This window comes from Gopherus flavomarginatus, chromosome 3, assembly GCF_025201925.1.
Source record: "Gopherus flavomarginatus isolate rGopFla2 chromosome 3, rGopFla2.mat.asm, whole genome shotgun sequence".
NCBI classification, from domain to species: Eukaryota; Metazoa; Chordata; order Testudines; family Testudinidae; genus Gopherus; species Gopherus flavomarginatus.
In genome coordinates this window covers 108,340,506-108,360,294 of record NC_066619.1, presented here as the reverse complement: position 1 = coordinate 108,360,294, position 19,789 = coordinate 108,340,506, and the positions used below count along the sequence as shown (strand labels likewise).

At 45.4% G+C, this 19,789-nt stretch overlaps 2 protein-coding genes across 5 annotated transcripts in view; both read right to left on the bottom strand.

Moving 5' to 3' along the window:
- The window catches only part of CER1 (cerberus 1, DAN family BMP antagonist), a 2,386-nt gene extending 1,889 nt beyond the window's left edge, over nt 1-497 (bottom strand). Inside the window, exon 1 of the mRNA XM_050945449.1 lies at nt 494-497. Within this exon, the coding sequence (XP_050801406.1) occupies nt 494-497 (4 nt within the window). The remainder of the gene's footprint in view (nt 1-493) is intronic.
- A 10,376-nt stretch (nt 498-10,873) lies between these two features.
- Nucleotides 10,874-19,789, bottom strand: part of FREM1 (FRAS1 related extracellular matrix 1) — a 103,158-nt gene continuing 94,242 nt past the window's right edge. For all 4 annotated transcript variants that reach the window (XM_050942938.1, XM_050942939.1, XM_050942947.1 and 1 more), the window contains 2 exons: nt 13,037-13,122; nt 10,874-11,949 (listed from right to left, as the gene is read on the bottom strand). In XM_050942938.1, coding sequence (XP_050798895.1) covers nt 11,750-11,949; nt 13,037-13,122 — 286 coding nt within the window. In that variant the 3' untranslated portion in view covers nt 10,874-11,749. The remainder of the gene's footprint in view (nt 11,950-13,036; nt 13,123-19,789) is intronic.

The window sequence follows — 19,789 nt, the reverse complement described above, 5'->3', positions numbered from 1 at the left end:
AATCGAACCCTAGCTCCAAGTGCCTTACCCTTAGGAACACTAACCCGAGCTCCAAGCGTCCTACCCATAGGAACCCTAATGTTAGTTCCAAGTTCCCTACCCTTAGGAACCCTAAGCATAGGATGGGAAACAGTACCCGTAGGAACCCTAACTAATTCAAAGTGCCCTACTCATAGGAACCCTAACCCGACAGCAGGGCGCCCTACCCATAGGAACCCTAACCCAAGCTCAAAGTGCCCAACCATTAGAATCCCTAACCCTAGGGCATGAGGCCTACCTATAGGAACCCTAACAGTAGCTCAAAGTGCCCTACCCATAGGAACCCTAACCCTAGCTCCAAGTGCCCTATCCATAGGAACACTAACCGTAGCTCCAAGTGTCCTACTCATAGGAACCCTAACCCGACGGCAGGGCGCCCTACCCATAGGAACCCTAACCCTAGCTTCAAGTGCCCTAACCTGAGGAACCCGAACCCTAGGGCAGAAAGACCTACCCATAGGAACCCTAACCCTAGCTCCAAGTGCCCTACCCTTAGGAACCCTAAGCATAGGGCGGGAAGCCCTATCCATAGGAACCCTAACCCTAGCTCGAAGTGCCCTACCCTTAGAATCCCTAACCCTAGGGCATGAGGCCTACCTATAGGAACCATAACCATAGCTCCAAGTGCCCTGACCATAGGAACACTAACCCTAGCTCCAAGTGCCCTATCCTTAGGAACCCTAACCCTAGGGCTGGAAGCCCTATCCATAGGGACCCTAACTCTAGCTCCAAGTGCTCTACCCATAGGAACCCTAATCCTAGCTGCAAGTGCCCTACCCTTAGGAACCATAACCCTAGGGTGGGAAGCCATATCCATAGGAAACCTAACCCTAGCTCGAAGTTCCCTACCTTTAGGAACCCTAATCCTACAAAGGGAATCCCTACCCGTACAAACCCTAACCCTATCTCCAAGTGCTCTACACTTAGGAACCCAAACCCTAGGGTGGGAAGCCCTATCCATAGGATCCCTATCCCTAGCTCCAAGTGCCCTACCTATAGGAACCCTATCCCTAGCTCCCAGTGCCCTACCTTTAACAACCCTAACCCTAGCTCCAAGTTCCCTACTCATAGGAACAGTAACCCTAGCTCCAAGTGCCCGACACTTTGGAACCCTAACCATAGGGCAGGAAGTACTATATATAGGAACTCTAATCCTAGCTCCATTTGCCCTACCCATAGGAACTGTAACTCTAGGTCCCAGTGCGCTACCCTGAGGAACCCTAAACCCATTTCCTAGTGCCCTACCCATAGACTCATAGACTCTCGGACTGGAAGGGACCTCGAGAGGTCATCGAGTCCAGTCCCCTGCCCTCATGGCAGGACCAAATACTGTCTAGACCATCCCTGATAGACATTTATCTAACCTACTCTTAAATATCTCCAGAGATGGAGATTCCACAACCTCCCTAGGCAATTTATTGCAGTGTTTAACTACCCTGACAGTTAGGAACTTTTTCCTAATGTCCAACCTAAATCTCCCTTGCTGCAGTTTAAGCCCATTGCTTCTTGTTCTATCATTAGAGGCTAAGGTGAACAAGTTCTCCCTCCTCCTGATGACACCCTTTTAGATACCTGAAAACTGCTATCATGTCCCCTCTCAGTCTTCTCTTTTCCAAACTAAATAAACCCAATTCTTTCAGCCTTCCTTCATAGGTCATGTTCTCAAGACCTTTAATCATTCTTGTTGCTCTTCTCTGGACCCTCTCCAATTTCTCCACATCTTTTTGAAATGCGGTGCCCAGAACTGGACACAATACTCCAGTTGAGGCCTAACCAGCGCAGAGTAAAGCGGAAGAATGACTTCTCGTGTCTTGTTTACAACACACCTGTTAATGCATCCCAGAATCACATTTGCTTTTTTTGCAACAGTATCACACTGTTGACTCATATTTAGCTTGTAGTCCACTATGACCCCTAGATCTCTTTCTGCCATACTCCTTCCTAGACAGTCTCTTCCCATTCTGTGTGTGTGAAACTGATTGTTCCTTCCTAAGTGGAGCACTTTGCATTTATCTTTATTGAACTTCATCCGGTTTACCTTCGACCATTTCTCCAATTTGTCTAGATCATTTTAAATTTTGACCCTGTCCTCCTAGTTCTAAGTTCCCTACCCATACGAACCCTAACCCTAGCTCCATGTGTCCTACCCATAAGAACTCTAATGTTAGCTCCAAGTTCCCTACCCTTAGGAACCTTAAGCATAGGGTGGGAAACACTACCCATGGGAACCCTAACTCTAATTCAAAGTGCCCTACTCATAGGAACCCTAACCCTAGCTTCAAGTGCCCTACCGATAGGAACCCTAACCCTAGCTTCAAGTGCCCTACACTTAGGAACCCTAACCCTACGACGGGAAGCCCTACCCATAGGAACACTAACCCTAGCTCCAAGTGCCCTACCCATAGGAACCCTAACCCGACAGCAGGGCGCCCTACCCATAGGAACCCTAAACCTAGCTCGAAGTGCCCTACCATTAGAATCCCTAACCCTAGGGCAGGAGGCCTACCTATAGGAACCATAACCGTAGCTCCAAGTGCCCTACCCATAGGAACCCTAAACCTAGCTCGAAGTGCCCTACCATTAGAATCCCTAACCCTAGGGCAGGAGGCCTACCTATAGGAACCATAACCCTAGCTCCAAGTGCCCTACTCATATGAACCCTATCCCTAGCTCCCAGTGCCCTACCCTTAACAACCCTAACCCTAGCTCCAAGTTCCCTACCCATAGGAACCGTAGCTCTAGGTCCCAGTGCGCTACCCTTAGGAACCCTAAACCCATTTCCAAGTGCCCTACCCATAGGAACCCTAATCCTAGTTCTAAGTTCTCTACCCTTAGGAACCCTAACCCTAGGGTGGGAGCCCTACCTATAGGAACCTTAAACCTAGCTCCAAGTTCCCTACCCATAAAAACCCTAACCCTAGCTCCAAGTTCTCTACCCTTAGGAACCCTAAACCTAGGGCGGAAAGCACTACCCATAGGACCCCCTAACCCTAGTTCCAAGTGCCCTACCCATAGGAACCCTAACCCTAGCTCCAAGTGCCCTAACCATAGGAACCTTAAACCTAGCTCCAAGTGCCCTACCCATAGGAACCATAACCCTAGGTCCAAGCTCCTTACCCCTAGGATAACTAACCCTGGGGTTGGAAGCCCTACCCATACGAACCCTAACCCTAGCTCCATGTGTCCTACCCATAGGAACCCTAACCCTAGGGAGGGAAGCCCTACCCATAGGAACACTAACCCTAGCTCAAAGTGCTCTACCCATAGGAACGCTAACTCTAGCTTCAAGTGCCCTACTCTTATTACCCCTAACCCTAGCTCCAAGTGCCCTACCCAAAGGAACCCTAGCTCCAAGTGCCCTAACCTTAGGAACCCTAACCCTAGGGCAGAAAGCCCTACCCATAGGAACCCTAACATAGGTCTAAGTGCCCTACCCATAGGAACCCTTACTCTAGCTCCAGGTTCCCTACCCATAGGAACCCTAACCCTAGCGCCAAGTGCCCTACCCTTAGGAACCGTAACACTAGAGTGGGAGGCCTACCTATAGGAACCCTAACCCTAGCTCCAAGTGCCCTACCCATAGGAACCCTAAACCTAGCTCCAAGTGCCCTACCCATAGGAACCCTAATCCTAGCACCAAGTGCCCTACTCTTAGGAACCCTAACCCTAGCTCCAAGTGCCCTACCCATAGGAACCCTAAACCTAGCTCCAAGTGCCCTACCCATAGGAACCCTAATCCTAGCTCCAAGTGCCCTACTCTTAGGAACCCTAAACCTAGCTCCAAGTGCCCTATCCATAGGAACCCTAACCCTAGGGCGGGAGGCCCTACCCATAGGAACCCTAACCCTAGCTCCAAGTGCCCTACTCTTAGGAACCCTAACCCTAGCTCCAAGTGCCCTACCCATAGGAACCCTAAACCTAGCTCCAAGTGCCCTACCCATAGGAACCCTAATCCTAGCACCAAGTGCTCTACTCTTAGGAACCCTAAACCTAGCTCCAAGTGCCCTACCCATAGGAACCCTAATCCTAGCACCAAGTGCTCTACTCTTAGGAACCCTAAACCTAGCTCCAAGTGCCCTACCCATAGGAACCCGAACCCTAACCCTAGCTCCAAGTGCCCTACTCTTAGGAACCCTAACCCTAGCTCCAAGTGCCCTACCCATAGGAACCCTAATCCTAGCACCAAGTGCCCTACCCATAGGAACCCTAACCCTAGCTCCAAGTGCCCTACCCATAGGAACCCTAATCCTAGGGTGGCAAGCCCTACCCATAGGAACCCTAACACTAGATCCAAGTGCCCTAGCCTTATGAACCGTAACACTAGGATGGGAGGTCTACCTATAGCAGCCCTAACCCTAGCTCCAAGTTGCCTACCTTTCGGAACCCTAATCCTAGCAAAAAGTGCCCTACCCACAGGAACGCTAACCCTAGCTCCGAGTGCCCTGCCCTTAAGAACTTTAACCCTACGGTCGGAGGTCTACCTATAGGAATCCTAACCCTAGCCCCAAGTGCCCTACCCATAAGAACCCTAACCCTAGCTCTAAATGCCCTACGCTTAGGGCGGAAAGCACTACCCATAGGATCCCTAACCCTAGTTCCAAGTTCCCTACCCATAGGAACCCTAACCCTAGGCCCAGGCACCCTACTTATAGGAACCCTAACCCTAGTTTCAAGTGCCCTACCCTTAGGAACCCTAACCAGTGGTGAGCTTGAGCCGGTTCGCACCAGTTTGGAGGAACTGATAGTTAAATTTAGCAGGCCTTTTAGAACCGGTTGTTCCAGGACAACCAATTGTATAAGGGTTTTATTTAACAAAAGCTCCCGCCCAAGCTCACTTTCCCCTCATCTTCTGAATGCTCCGCCCCCCTTTTCCTCCCCATCCCCCCACTTCCCCCGTATCAGCTGTTCCTGGGAAGCCTGAACAAGCAGCAGGCAGGCAGGCCGGGAAGCTGCGGGGCCGGGGTGGAAGGGAGGTGCGGCTGGCTCAGCGGCTCTCTCCAGCACAGCTCCTGGTCCCTGAGAGCGGCTCCCTCCAGCCTGGCACCCCCTGGCCGAGCGCCCCCCAGCCGCAACCGAGGGCCCCTGGTCCGGCCCCGTGGCTCCCTTTGGCCCGGCTCCTGGTCCCGCCCGAGCAGCCCCAGCCCGGTCCAGGCCAAGCGCCCCCAGCTTCGGCCCCACGCCTCCGACCTGGCCCCCGCTACTCCAGTGCTGGGCTTGGCCCGGCGGTTGCAGCTTGGGCCCGTTCCGGCAGTTGTGGCTCCGGCCGGTCCTGGCCCTGGCCCCCGCGTTGCCGGCACCGATGCCAGTTCCAAGCGCCGCAGCTCCGGCCTGGCTCCAGCAGCGCCGCGGTTCGGGCCAGGACCGGCCCCCACGGCTCGGGCCTGGCAACGCCGGTGCTGGTCTCGGCCGCGCAGCTCTAGGCAGCGTAGTAAGGGAGCAGGGAGGGGGTGTTGGAAGAGGGCAGGGCTGTTTGGGGGGGTCGTGGGGGAATGGATAGGGGTGGGGCGGTTAGAGGTCAGGGAACAGGGGGATTGAATGGGGGCAAGGGTCCTGGGGAGGCAGTGAGGAAGGAGCAGGGGTTGGATGGGGTGGCAGGGGGACAGTCAGGGAAAGGGATTCCAGGGGCGGTCAGGGGACAGGGAGAAGGGCTGTTTGGATGGGGCAGGGACCCCCTCGTGCGGTGAGGAGAAGGGAACCTGTTGTTAATATTTTGGTAGCTCATCACTGCTTGTTGGGACATGTTGCTTTTGAGAAGCAAATGCAACTGGTGGTAGAAAGATGTAATTGCTTTAACCTCCTCAGTATGCTTGGGTTGTACAGAATTCATCAAATTATGTTTTCTGCTTGATATTAATAAAGGGAGCAGAGTGAAGGTCAACATGGACAACTTGGGACTGCTGATGCAATAAGGATCAATGCTGATGCATGGCTAAGACTTCTTATGTCTATAGGTTTATGTATAGCAAAAGGTATATTGTGTTATTGGTAGCAGCATTAATAATAATTAATCATTGGAACAACTTACCGCGAGACGTGGTGGATTCTCCATCACTTGCAATCTTCAAGTCAAGACAATGTTTTGCTTTTTTAAATATATGCTATAGTTCCGATAAGTTCTGGGCTTGATGTAGGAATCCCTAGGTGAGTTTCTGTGGCCTGCATTATGCAGGCAGCTTGACTAGATGATCACGGGGCCCTTCTGGCCGTAAAAATCTATGAATCTATAAATCAGTTTTTAAATGTGATTTTTAAAACTGAAAGCATACCTTTCTCACTCTTCCCTTTCTTATCTCTGTTGGCAAAGCCTGTGTCCTTCTTTGGATCTGTTTCCTAAAATAAAATATTCTAATGCTCATCTGCTTAAAAAACAGACGCAGCCAAACATTCATGAGTGATTCTACAAAAACACCCCAATGTGTGCACCCAAAAGAGGTAGAAACATTAAAGGAAAACAGATTTCAGTTGCTGTATACAGCATACAACAGATGTATTGTGCTTATTACTTATAAACACATTTTTAATATGCTCATCACCACAGTCTCTGTCACAGGAAGAAGGCTTTTAAGTACTTGGGTATTTAAGAGACACGTCCACAGCTATCGAATAGGATTTATTTTTATAAGTATACAGTACATATTTAGGTATAACAGTAAATATAATGCATGTAACATGCTATTTTTGGTACAAATATTAGATTAGAACCAGTCTAGTGATTTAAATAAGGTAGAACCACAGTGTTGATAGAACTATATACATAATTCTCTCTAGTATTTAGAAAAAATGAACGCAAATCAAAATGTAAATAAAGTTCTCAGTTGCAGTGCCCACTAGAGGGAATTAGAACATTCTCTTCTGGATTTTTGTTTCCAAATTAATTTAAAAAAAGGCAAGTTTGATCTGTATAAAGTTAATTATACATTTATTAACACAAATTCAAAAAAATAGGCTCTTGCTTGAGGAATGCGTTACATTTTTTTCACTGAACTTTTATTGCACATTTTTTATGCTTGTGAAAGATGCTGAGTGGACAGTCCTGGTGAATTAAGTCCTCTTTTTATTCACAGAATAAGTGCAGCCTGGAGGGACTACATCAGTGAGTGAGTGTATAAGTTCATTCTCCATGCCCATTAAGTTTTTGATCTCTCTGTTGGACTCTCAGAACTTCTGATAGCAAAGTTTGTCTTCTGAGATCTGAACAACCCCACCCACCATAATCTTTAACGGAGTCAAATCCACAAGCCACTGACATCAATGAAAATAATTTCAGTGACCTCAGTGGGCTTTGGATCAGGCCCATAGTTCATTGAACATCCCTGAGTTGTCAATACTTTCTGTCACTACTGACATGGGAATGTATTCAAACCAGTGATTTACATGGAAGTATAACTAACAATCCCTTGAGCCATCCAGTGCTCTCACTGACCTGGTTTGGATTCATTACACTCTTTGAACCTATGGGTTTGGCTACACTTGCAGCTGTACAGCGCTGGGAGTTAAAGCTGTCTTTGTACAGCTGTGTAGGGAAAGCGCTGCATTGTGGCCACACTGACAGCTACCAGTGCTGCAGTGTGGTCACCTTTGCAGCATTTGCAGTAGTGTTGGAAGTGGTGCATTATGGGCAGCTATCCCAGCGTTCAAGTGGCTGCAACGTGCTTTTCAAAAGAGAGGGGTGGAGTGTGACAGGGAACGTGGGGGAGACAGATTGGATTTTTGGAGCTGACACTGTCAGCTCCCTGCCTTGCAAGTTCTAAGGACTGGAAGACACACAGTGCCTACCTTCAATCATTTTAAAAGTTTTGACCCCTTCCCCCACCCCTCTCTCATTCACTAAATGCAAATAGCCTTCAGACCAGATAAGCAGCTGCTCCAAAACGGACCACCCTCTCCCCCTCTCTGGGCTGCTTCTCTCCTCAAGCAAACACTAGCTGTGGACATTCATCTCCCTGCCTGCCTCATTCACATCAAACAGGAGCTTTGTTTGTTTTTTAGATAAGCAGCTCCGGGAGCCCCGAGTTCACAACAAAACAAAGAGAGGCATCACAACAAAACAAAGAGTGTTATCTTTACTTAAAAAGCATTATGGGAAGGTTCCGGAGGTCAGTTACAGCGTAGTAAGATTAATCACTGTTTACACTGGCACCCCCACGCTGCAAGAGCAGTGCTGTTCTCTTTATTCCTCTCATCGAGGTGCAGCACAGCCAGCGCTATTGCCAGGGAGATGCAGCGCTGTATGTGCCTTGCCAGTGTGGACGGGGAGTGAGTTACAGCGCTGTAAAGCCACCACCAGCACTGTAACTCTCAAGTGTAGCCAAGCCCTCAGTATCCTTGCCAGAAATACAAAAGCTGTTCAAATTCTATCTGTGAATTTAAGGAAAGACCAAAGAGAATTCAGATATTATGAAATGATTTAAATGGTTCTTATATCTAAACATTCACAATACTTGGAAACTAGATTTTTAACTGTATTAATGTATAGAAAAAAAAACCTAGCGAGGCTATTAAGCATACACAGTTTGCATTGTTGTTGATGGACCTATCTTAAATCCTCTTCAATTACTTTAAGGCTGGTTTAAATGAGAGTGTGACACACATAGGGCTAAATCCTTCCCTACTCTTACTCAAGCACAACTCCCTTTGAGATCACTGGGGACTCTGCCTGTATAAGGATGGCAGGATTTGGCCCATGATAGATTTCCTCTCATGTTACTGTACAGTTTTATGCTGAAATCCAACTCTCCCAGCACAAAGCCTATTAGCAGGGGGAACTAAGTGGGGTGGGTGATGGAATTTACACATAGGAACATGCACAAAACCACAGAAAAGAAAGCAAGGCTGCTGCACAGTCTTCTGCACAGTTATTGCCATCTGTACTGCTACCCCTCTGTTCTCCCAAGGTGGCGTTAAGTGATTAGATTTGGTCATGCCAGGCCTGCTTTGGCCTGGCCCCAACAGCCCCATCCATGCTGGCCTATTCCAAACTGGCAGAGAAACCCCTCTGCAGAGTTCTGGGAGTGCTGATGCCCCGTGGGAGGCCACTCCATCCATTCCCCTTCCCTCCACACAGCCACACTGGGGAGCTTAAATGGTGCAAAAGGCCTTGTGTAGGCCTTTCACACGAGTGACTCACACCCTATTGCTCACCTCTGATGTCATTAGATCTTGAGGCAAAAAGGTTACCCTGAGAAACTCGTTAGACACAGCAATTCTGTAGTGTATTCAGTACACTACATTAAGAAGTTATTTTTCTAGCAGTTTTTGTTCCAATCAAATTCTGAGTTTTTAAAAACTTTCTCAGAAATAAACTTGAATTTTAAAAAAAGGCATCAAATCCCTAAGGATTGTATTTGTAATTGGGTCCAGGTGGGCAGATCCAATTAGTATCTAAAGTCTTTGGGGTTGGATTGTGGCTGGACATAAGAACGGCCATACTGGGTCAGACCAAAGGTCCATCCAACCCAGTCTCCTGTCTACCAATGCCAGGTGCCCCAGAGGGAGTGAACCTAACAGGTAATGATCAAGTGATCTCTCTCCTGCCATCCATCTCCCCTTTCTGACAGAGGCTAGGGATACCATTCTTTACCTGCCCTAGCTAATAGCCATTAATGGACTTAAGCTCCATGAATTTATCTAACTCTCTTTTAAACCCTGTTATAGCCTTCACAACCTCCTCAGGCAAAGAGTTCCACAGGTTGACTGTGTGCTGTGTGAAGAAGAACTTCCTTTTATTTGTTTTAAACCTGCTGCCCATTAATTTCATTTGGTGGCCCCTAGTTCTTATATTATGGAAACAAGTAAATAACTTTTCCTTATTCACTTTCTCCACATGACTCATGATTTTATATACCTCTATCATATTCCCCCTTGGTCTCCTCTTTTCCAAGCTGAAAAGTCCTAGCCTCTTCAATCTGTCCTCAGATTGGACCCATTCTAAACCCCTAATCATTTTATTTTCCCTTCTCTGAACCTTTTTGAATGCCAGTATATCTTTTTTGAGATGGGGAGACCACATTGTATGCAGTATGCAAGATTTGGGAATACCATGGATTTATATAAGGGCAATAAGATATTCTCCTTCTTATTCTCTATCCCTTTTTGAATGATTCCTAAGATCCTGTTTGCTTTTTTGACTGCCGCTGCACACTGCGTAGACATCTTCAGAGAACTATCTACGATGACTCCAAGGTATCTTTCCTGATTAGTTGTAGCTAAATTAGCCCCCATCATATTGTATGTATAGTTGGGGTTATTCCTTCCGATGTGCATTACTTTACATTTATCCACATTACATTTCAGTTGCCATTTTGTTGCCCAATCACTTAGTTTTGTGAGATCTTGTTGAAGTTCTTCAGTCTGCTTTGTTCTTAACTATCTTGAGAAGTTCAGTATCATCTGCAAACTTTGCCACCTCACTGTTTAGCCCTTTCTCCAGATCATTTATGAACAAGTTGAATAGGATTGGCCCTAGGACTGACCGTTGGGGAATACCACTAGTTACCCCTCTCCACTCTGAAAATTTACCATCTATCTATCTATTTATTTATTTATTATTGTGCAGGTGAGCAAGGTGAGGAGAAGACAAAAGCAGACTTCCTTCCCCATGGTGCTCCTGCACTGTGGGCCTGATCAACAGGGCCGCCCAGAAGGGGGGGGCAAGTGGGGCAATTTGCCTCAGGCTCCTGGCCCTGCAGGGGCCCCCACAAGAGTTTTTCAGGGCCCCTGGAAAACTCTCACGGGGCCCGGGCCCTGAGACCTTCTTCCACTCCAGGTCTTCGGTGGCGGGGGGTCACCAAAGTGCTGGGTCTTCAGCGGTAATTCGGCAGCGGGTCCCGGAGCGTAGGGACCCCCCGCCGCTGAATTACCACCGAAGCGGGGACCCCCAGCCGCCAAATACCCCAGGCCCCCTGAATCCTCTGGATGGCTCTGCTGATCCATCTCCTACTGAGATTCTTCCCATGGACTCCAGTGAGTTCTGAATCAGGTATCAAGCTAGGACAGCAATGATAGAAGCACTAGCATCCCTAACAGCAACCCAATATCAGCAACAGAGCTTACTCTGCAGATGAGCCCATTACCCCTTCCCCCGCCACTTCTCTCCCTATAACTGCAAATGAAAACAAAGCTAATAGAACTGTAAATCTGTAGGTTTTATTGCTGCTGAAGTCAAACAACAGACAATTTACATTCAGCAATCATGAAACTTGCAAATTGACTGTTGTGTTAGTTTATTTTTGTTTAAAAGTAAATTAATAAATTTACATGGCAACTAGGTGTAAGACCTAAGGCTTTAGTCTTCAGTGTAACAAAATTTGGGCATCTCATTAGAACAAATGACAGATCCAAATGCTGTGAGGGGTGTTTGAAAATTGAAATTGGATTCAGATCTAAATTTTGCGAGTGGCCCCTATTGTTGTAATAAGCTCAAACCAAAACCAAGAACCAAACATTCTGAAACTTCATGGTGCTTGAATTCTGGATCTAGACTGAGGGTCTCTATAATGAGAACCTATTTGCCCACCCCTTCCTTGGTATGCTTAGCACTGTGCTACCGCATTCACTCAATTTGACTCTAATATACCACAGCAGGAGTATAAAAATAAACCCTGATAATAATGAAGTTACTTTTCTAAACTTATACTCTCAGAGTACTGCAAATATAAGTTAAACATTCTGTGCACAAGAAAGGCCAGATGGGTATGAGTGTCAGTTTTGTTTACAGCTTTCTTGAGCAGACATAGTTGTGCTTAGTACCCTTCCTACAGTCTTTTGCTTGCCATTTCCCTCGCCTCTGCACCAAAACACAATTCTTTCCTTGCTTTGAAAGGCGAGATGGACTTCTTCTCCAGTTTGTGAAGGTGACAGGTTCTCCTCCATGCCACTCCCAATGGCCAGGACTAACTTGATCGTTAAAGCCTAATTTGAATCAAAAAGATCAAGTCAGTGATATGCATTTCACTTCCAGTCTGAAGGCTCCTGCTATAAAAGAACGCCTATTCTTCTATTTCTCTAATGAGAAGTACACACAAGACTGTTTTGAGGGAAGATAGCCAGAGCCATCCCTTGGGTAGGGCAAATAGGGAGCTTTGGGGGGCCCCGCGGGCCAGTGTGATTGGTCAGCATGGTCAGTCCCAGAAGAGACGAATCTGTCAGTTCCACCCCAGGACCTGCACCCCCCCCAGGGACAGTCCTGAAGAGAGTATACCAGGACTGCAAGTAAAATACAGTGTAACTTCTGGTAAGGCAACTAGCATCATGTGAACAAGGAGACAGCATCCTTTCCCTTACTATCACCCACCCAAAAATGTCTCCATTTCTCTATACTTTATGTCCAAGATTTTCTTGTGATATTTATCTTAATTTGCCTAGTAAGCATATTCTAGTCAACAATGCAGCTTCAAACTTTATCCCACCCCATTGTGAAAACAAATTCCTGTCATCCTTTTAACATTCATACGGGCCTTGTCTAGACTAAGAAAATAGTTCATGTCTGAAAACGTGTTGGCTAACGATTTTAAACATGTCTTTTCACCTAGTGCAGGCACAGCTTACCACCTTTAAAATGTTAGTTGGTTCACCCCAAACACACAAACAGTATTTAAAATAGTATTAGCTAAGATATTCAGACATATCCTATTTTCCTAGTCTAGAGAAGACCCCAGATGGAAATATATGAACTCACTAAATCCGTTGAACCTGATTCTCCGCTCCATTACAACAGCTTTATACCGCTGAGCTCAATGGAGTTGCACTAATGTAAAACTGATTATCCCGGGGTCGGGGGCTGGGTGAGAAATTAAGTGAAATACCTCTCTATGTTACATATTTGCAGAACTTGAACTTTCTTTTATACATTTCTCTTAAGTATTCAATAAAGGCAACTTAAGGGAAAAAGACAATAGACCAGATGGACAGTTGGTCTGTGTTCCTATGTTCCAAAGTAAAGCTCATAGACACTACTGTTTTCCAGGAGACAGTCATACTTAACGTTTTGTATACTTGCCTATCCAAAAGGGCTTCCTTCCACTGAAGCCCCACAGCCACTGCATGTGTTGTTTACTGATGACACTTGCTAGACTTCCAAGGTAACTAGGTTCAAAAAGAGAGGACGGAATAATCAGATATGTGTCTGACAAAGTGGGCATTCACCCACGATAGCTTATGCTCCAATACATCTGTTAGTCTTTAAGGAATAATCGGAATTATCCATAGTGAGACAGCTTTCCAATTGACTTTTCTATAATGAGTGTTTATTCTACCATAAGACACATATTACAATTTTACATGAAAACTGATGTTTGGATCAAAGAATACCCTTTATACGGGTTTATTTTTAAAACTCATGTCCATCTGGACAGACTATGTTGTCACTAATCAATTACTTAAAGGTAATAGATATATACTCATTTGTGATATTTTAAACCCAAATGTTAATTCTTTCACAAGAAATTCTTTAACATGGACTTAAAAGTACATGCAGTTTTTTTGGTAGGTGGATTGTTTTGCAAACAAGAGTTGGTTTTTTGTAACAGTAAACTAAGGTCCATCTACCCTACAAACACAACCATGTTGAGGCATCTGGTCACATTATGGTTCCATTTTGTAGTGCAAACTCTCTTTTAACTACATCCCTGGAACTATGCTAAAACCTTGGATAAATAAAGGCAAAAATCTCATTTACACTTCAAAATGGAACTGGTTATAACTGGATCAGGGGACAACTGGAGTATAAACAGGTAGATTCCTGACACAGTTGAAACTGTAGTGTAGATGAGGCTTAAATGTCTTTAATAAAGTCCTACCAGAAATTTTTAAGACTTGTTTGATTTACAGTGTCTTCCGCTTAATTCAATCAGCAGTTGAGCTGGGTCTCTGCTAACATGTGTGCTAAACCTTGGAACCATATCGTTTAATTTAACAGCAGTATAATCCTTTGATTGGTTCATGAAAATTCAGTAAAACTAAATCACTGGCACTAGAAAGTTGCTTCACCAAGTGCTACAAACCTGTGTTATACACCCTAGTGATAATAGCAATAATGAGATCAACCTCGTATTTCAATCCGAACAACAGAAACACCTGACTGCAGCCAAAAGAAAGCACTAGTGTGGCTATAATAAAATGTAATCTCAAAAGAAGTCCCTTGCAAATACTGATTTAAAAATCATGCTTGTATGAAAAGACATTTCTAATAATTACATGTAGTCAGGGCTCTAGACACACTGTAAGAAAATGAGAACAGTTGTGAAAGGGCATGTATGATAATAGCATTAACCTAGGCTGGGCTCCAGACAGGCAGGAAATGACAATATAATAATATTTATGGAGCTAAATGTAAATCTAACTAAACTCTAATTAAAAAGTCTCTACTGAAGAGGACATACTACTTTATTAAAAATACACACAACACTCATTGTGGTGCCAAATATGTCCATTTACATTTTTTCTGTGTGCTTTAAAATCTATCGTGCATTCAAAAGCATCCATCACCTCAGTGCAGTCAATCCCAACTAAGCAAACATTTCAGCTAAATGGTGCCTTCCAAGGGTGTTCACGGTAATATGCAAGGCATTCAGCATAAAGGAGAGAGTTTAGATCCTTGCTCCAGTGCATTAGGGCAGCTCTGTACCAAACTAAAACTGCCCAATAGCCAGTTTGACCAGGTACAGGAAGGATCCCTACAGCATAGCGGGATCCTTGGGTGGTGCAGAGCAGCTGCAACAGACCCTGCATCACATACCCTATGGCCAGCAGAGGAGGAATGATTGGGGCAACTCCATACTGCTGGCTAGCCCAGGCTGTCTTATCTCATTTGAGGCCATTAGCACCAATACTAGTTAACACAGCCAGACACACAGCTGGCCCAAGATCAAGGGAGTGCCAAAGACACTGAGCAGCTCCCAGACGTAGCCTTAGATCTGTTTTAAATTTTTTTATATTATGGTAGCACCTACGAACCTCAGTCACAGACCAGGACCCAATTGTGTTAGGTGCTGTACAAACACAGCAAACAGAGGGTCCCTGCCCTGAAGAGCTACAGTCTGAGTTATGAGCTCTGGCTGTTAGTAAGTTTTATTTAAATGCTAATGCATGGAATGCAAATAGATTTCAGGTCAATGGAAGAGAGGCCCTGATTTTCCTGTACAATCCAGACCCTTTGTGTCACTCAGGCAGTGCAAAGTGCATGGCCATAAATGGCTCCCAGAAAATTCCCCATATGGAGGGGAGCTCCCTAGTCACCTAAATCAGAAGGAGGGGGCTCCCGTGCCAGCAGAGCTCTGCTATACTGCTCCTCAACCGATGCAATATCCCTAAGGGCATAAACTGGAACAGCATCCTAGGCTGTTCTGACTACTGTTGGATCTGAGCAGAATCGAGGAACTGTAAAGGAACTCTCCTCCCCTCATGCCAAGAGGAGCTTGGAGGCAGGGGAAAATTGAGCTGAGAGAATCATAAACAGTTCTTTGACAAGTGTTGAAAACACTTCTGTTACTCAAATGGAAGGTTTCCTTTCCACTAAGCAACCCTTTTTGGTGTGTGTTAAACATTCTTCAGTAACCCATGAATTGTCATGTCTACATTGTCTGACCGAGAACAATACCATGCAATTAGTGTGGCAGAAATGATGCAAGCTTGGCGGGGCAATTAGCTGTTTTTATATCACACCATCACGACACAGAATGAATCTGTTTCAAGGGAAGCATTTTATTATGAAATTTAATGACTTGTCGCTGTTGAGGGGCTGAACAAACAGGTTCATATGCCATCCAGAGAGCAGATTCTAATGGGCAAGTGTCATGTTTATGTCAAAATCCAATGCTGAAACACGAACCTTGTCACGTTGTAACTAAATCCCAAATCTGAACGTCTTCAGGTTCATTACTCCTTAACGGTCAGTCCTGTCAGAATGAAGATATGGACAATCCCATGCACTATAAAAGTATTAATGGACCATATTATCCATTAGGATTTGAGGGGAGGGATACCTCAGTGGTTTGAGCATTGGCCTGCTAAACCTAGGCTTATGAGCTCAAGCCTTGATGGGGCCATTTAGGGATCTAGGACAAAAATCTGTCATGGAGGACGGTGCTTGGTCCTGTTGTGAAGGCAGAGGACTGGACTGGATGTTTTGGGGTCCCTGCCCGTTCTATGAGCTAGGTATATCTCCATATTATATATAAATATATGTGTATTTATGGCTCCTAAATGGAATCCAAATGTGGCCCAGTATTTTCAGCTGAGACTGCTGCTATTAAGGTAATTTGTTTGCATTGTCTCCAGTTACAAATGGGAGGTATCTGGTGCAAGGATGTTTTCAGAAAGGGTCATTAATTCAACAACTAACTCTCCATTCTGAGGTGTGGTCGACATACAATTTTTTTTTTTACCAGTATAAAAACTGCATTAGTTAGGGGTGTGATTTTCTTGATCATTATAGTTATGCCAGTACAACTGTTAGTGTGGATAGTGGCACATTTTTGCCAGTCTAACTGCACCCATATTAACCACTTTATATCAGTATAGTTAAATCAGTACAACTTCTGTGCTTAGACAAGGCCTGAGTGTGTCGCTCTTCCGGGGACTCTGCAAGGTGTATTTATCTAGCCAGGTTTGGGTTTTCAACCTTATTTCATTTGGGGATCCGTAGCAATTTTTGAATGGAGGTGCAGACCCCTTTGGAAATCTTAGACAATCTGTGGACCCCAAGGGTCTGCAAACCACAGATTGAAAACCACTGGGGTAGAATATACAGGGTACATATTTTTTTCTTTAAAGGGACTTAACCTTAGTTGGAATCTTACTACCATTGAGCCAGCAACATTATAGCTTAACTTTGTATTGTAATGGATTGTATATCCACTGTTTCTTATAAATTTGGAAAAAAGGTAAATAATCCATAGAGTAGTTTTCCCAGATGAAAACCTGGTAGTGAAATGATGTTTTACAGTGTTCTGAAACTGGCTGTTTCATCTGTAAACACATTACAGATCTAACATCACCAGTAAAATAATGAGGAGCTATGCATGCATTACTTTAGGAATGAAATGGCTGATCTATAAGAAATAAGAGAATAGAAAAATAAAAGCATTTATTAACTTATCTTCCAATCAGCACTTCAAAATGAATTAAACATCTTCTGAGACTGGGACCTGCACATCTGTAAGCCATTTGCAGTAGAGGGGGAAGGAGCTCTCATTTAACATGATAAAGCCTCCTCAAACTGAAGTATCCAGCTTTAATTGAATGATCACAGCTCATCATGAGAGATTTGTTTGCATATTAGTTAGCTGATATACTTTGGCTCTTTCTCTTGGTGTTCCATACCATCACTTAACCTCATTCAATTTTCATATTACACGCAACTTTCTTGCAGGAAAGGAGTCTCTGCAGCTACTGACACACACATGGCAGACTTCCTAGAGAACAAAGATCTGACTAATATAATTTAGGGAGGGTTCCCTCCCAGCTAGTTGCATGTTAAAGGGATTTCAGAGAGAAGATAATCAGGATCTGCTTGCCTGACAGCTTTGTTCAGGATGTTTTCTGGAGGAGGACAGGTAGAGGGTCATTATATGGCTCATACTTCTCATCAGGCAAAACAAAGTCATAATGAATGCAAGAGCATGTTGTTGCCAATATAAATACAATCAGGAAAACTGTCTCAAACAGCAGAGATCAGGAGAGGGAACAAAGCTCTTTCTGGCCTTCCCAGCATAGCAGCAATAGGGTTAGACAGGATCTACACCCTTCCTTCCCCTGCCTCCCTTCACTTGCAGGAAGAGGAAGTACATTGTATTGCCAACCTCAAGCTTGCAAAAGATCACCAACCACATCCATTGAAATCATGAAATTAACAAAAATTAGGTTTATTTTCTTTGCCTTCCGGTTTCAGAACCTTTAGGGCGCACTTGGGTTGCACTTTTCCAGCTTTTCTCTACAGCCAGGGAGTCTAGCAACTTGCTTTTTAAAAATGGAAACTGAGACTGATGTAATCACTTGGGTCCAGGAGCTGGAACTTTAAGAACACCACCATGAGACTAATGATAAAAATCGCCAAAGTTGGCCACACTAGGTGACATTTTAGTAAGGATAGGTGAATTGGTATGGATGGTATAAGAACTAAGACCTAACCTTTGCCAATTATCCAGAGCAGACTCAAACTGTCATGAAGGACTGGAATCAGTTAAGAAGTACTTTATTCTCCATGCTCCCTCTGCTGCCCTCATTGCTCAAAACACATGTTTCAATCCAGTCCCCATTAACCTCTTTTCACCTCTGGCTCCTCTCTGTTGTAACCTTTATTTTACAGAATAGTTGCAGGGCCAGGATGAGTATGTGCTAGGCCCAATCCACTTTCAATTCTTATGCAGTCTACTGCTCTCCATAATTTGTTACTCTCCAGCAGGGCTGCCAGAAGAGTCTGGACCATTGCTTTAACACCTGAAATCTAGGATGGAGCTTTGCACTGGCACTTGAGAAAGCTATGCTCTGGCAGCTCTGCCTAGGTATTTTCAAAACCTCAGGTAGATCTACATTGCACCTGGGAGGTGTGATTTGCAGTGAGGTAAACTTACTTACTCTATCTCAACTTGAGCTAGCATGCTAAAATAGCTGCATGGATGCTGTAGCATGGGCTGTGTCTCGGGCTAGCCACCCGAGTGCAGACCCAGGAGGTCATGTGGGCTATGTCTCAGGTGGCTAGCCCAAGCCACTGCCCATGCTGCAACATCCAGGTGAGGGCGACAGACCATCTCTTTCCCATTCCTTCACCCTCCAAAACCTCAGAATTGAGAAGCAAGCTCAGAGGCCATTGCCCACATTAAGGGATATAGGCTCATAGGATTTTAAGCTCAGTAGGTACCATCATGATCATCTAGTCTGACCTCCTGCACATTGCAGGCCACAGAACCTCACCCTCCCAGTCCTGTAATAGATCCATAACCTCTGGCTGAGTTCCTGAACTTCTCAAATCATGATTTAAAGACTTCAAGTTACAGAGAATCCACCATTTACACTAGTTTAAACCTGCAAGTGAGCCATATCCCATGCTGCAGAGGAAGGCAAAAACTCCACAGGTTATCTGTCAATCTGACCCACGGGAAAATCCCTTCCTAACCCCCAATATGCCAATCAATTAGACCCTGAGCATGAAGGAGGTAGCTCCAGTAATATAAATGAAGCAAGGGTGGAAGCAGAGTATAGAAGAGAGGGAATAAAGGAAGGGGCCACGGAGCTGGAGAAGCAAATGGGAGTGGGCTGGTTCATTCCCTAGGAGCCCTAAGAAGAGTTCTTCTGGAACCCTCTGGCTGCTGCCATTACAGCCCCAGTGCAGCAGTCCCAGGAAAAGCAATACTTGCACAGCCCCAGACCCAAGTGTGGGGAAAAGATCAGAAGGAGATGGGCACAGAGACAAGTTCTAGCCCCTGTTCCATTCAGCTGCAGAGTCTGTCAGGGGCTCCAGGAGATATAATTCCCTAGAGGCAGGCAGTGCTTCCCAAGTTCTGTCCCCATACCCCTCTCGCTGTGCCAGCCCTTGTGCTGGGAGGTCTCTATGCCTGCTCCCTGCCTTTCTGAGGACAGCCCAGACCAGGGACTGTGGGTCAGGGATCCCAATGCCAGGGATGTACCCTCACCTGGGACACAACCAACCCCTAACTTAGTTCCTCCCCAGTCACCTCTCCTGGGGTGAGCCTGGTCCTAATCATCCCTCACTCCGGTCATTCTCCATACCTCCCCACTCTGGTCAGCCAGTTGT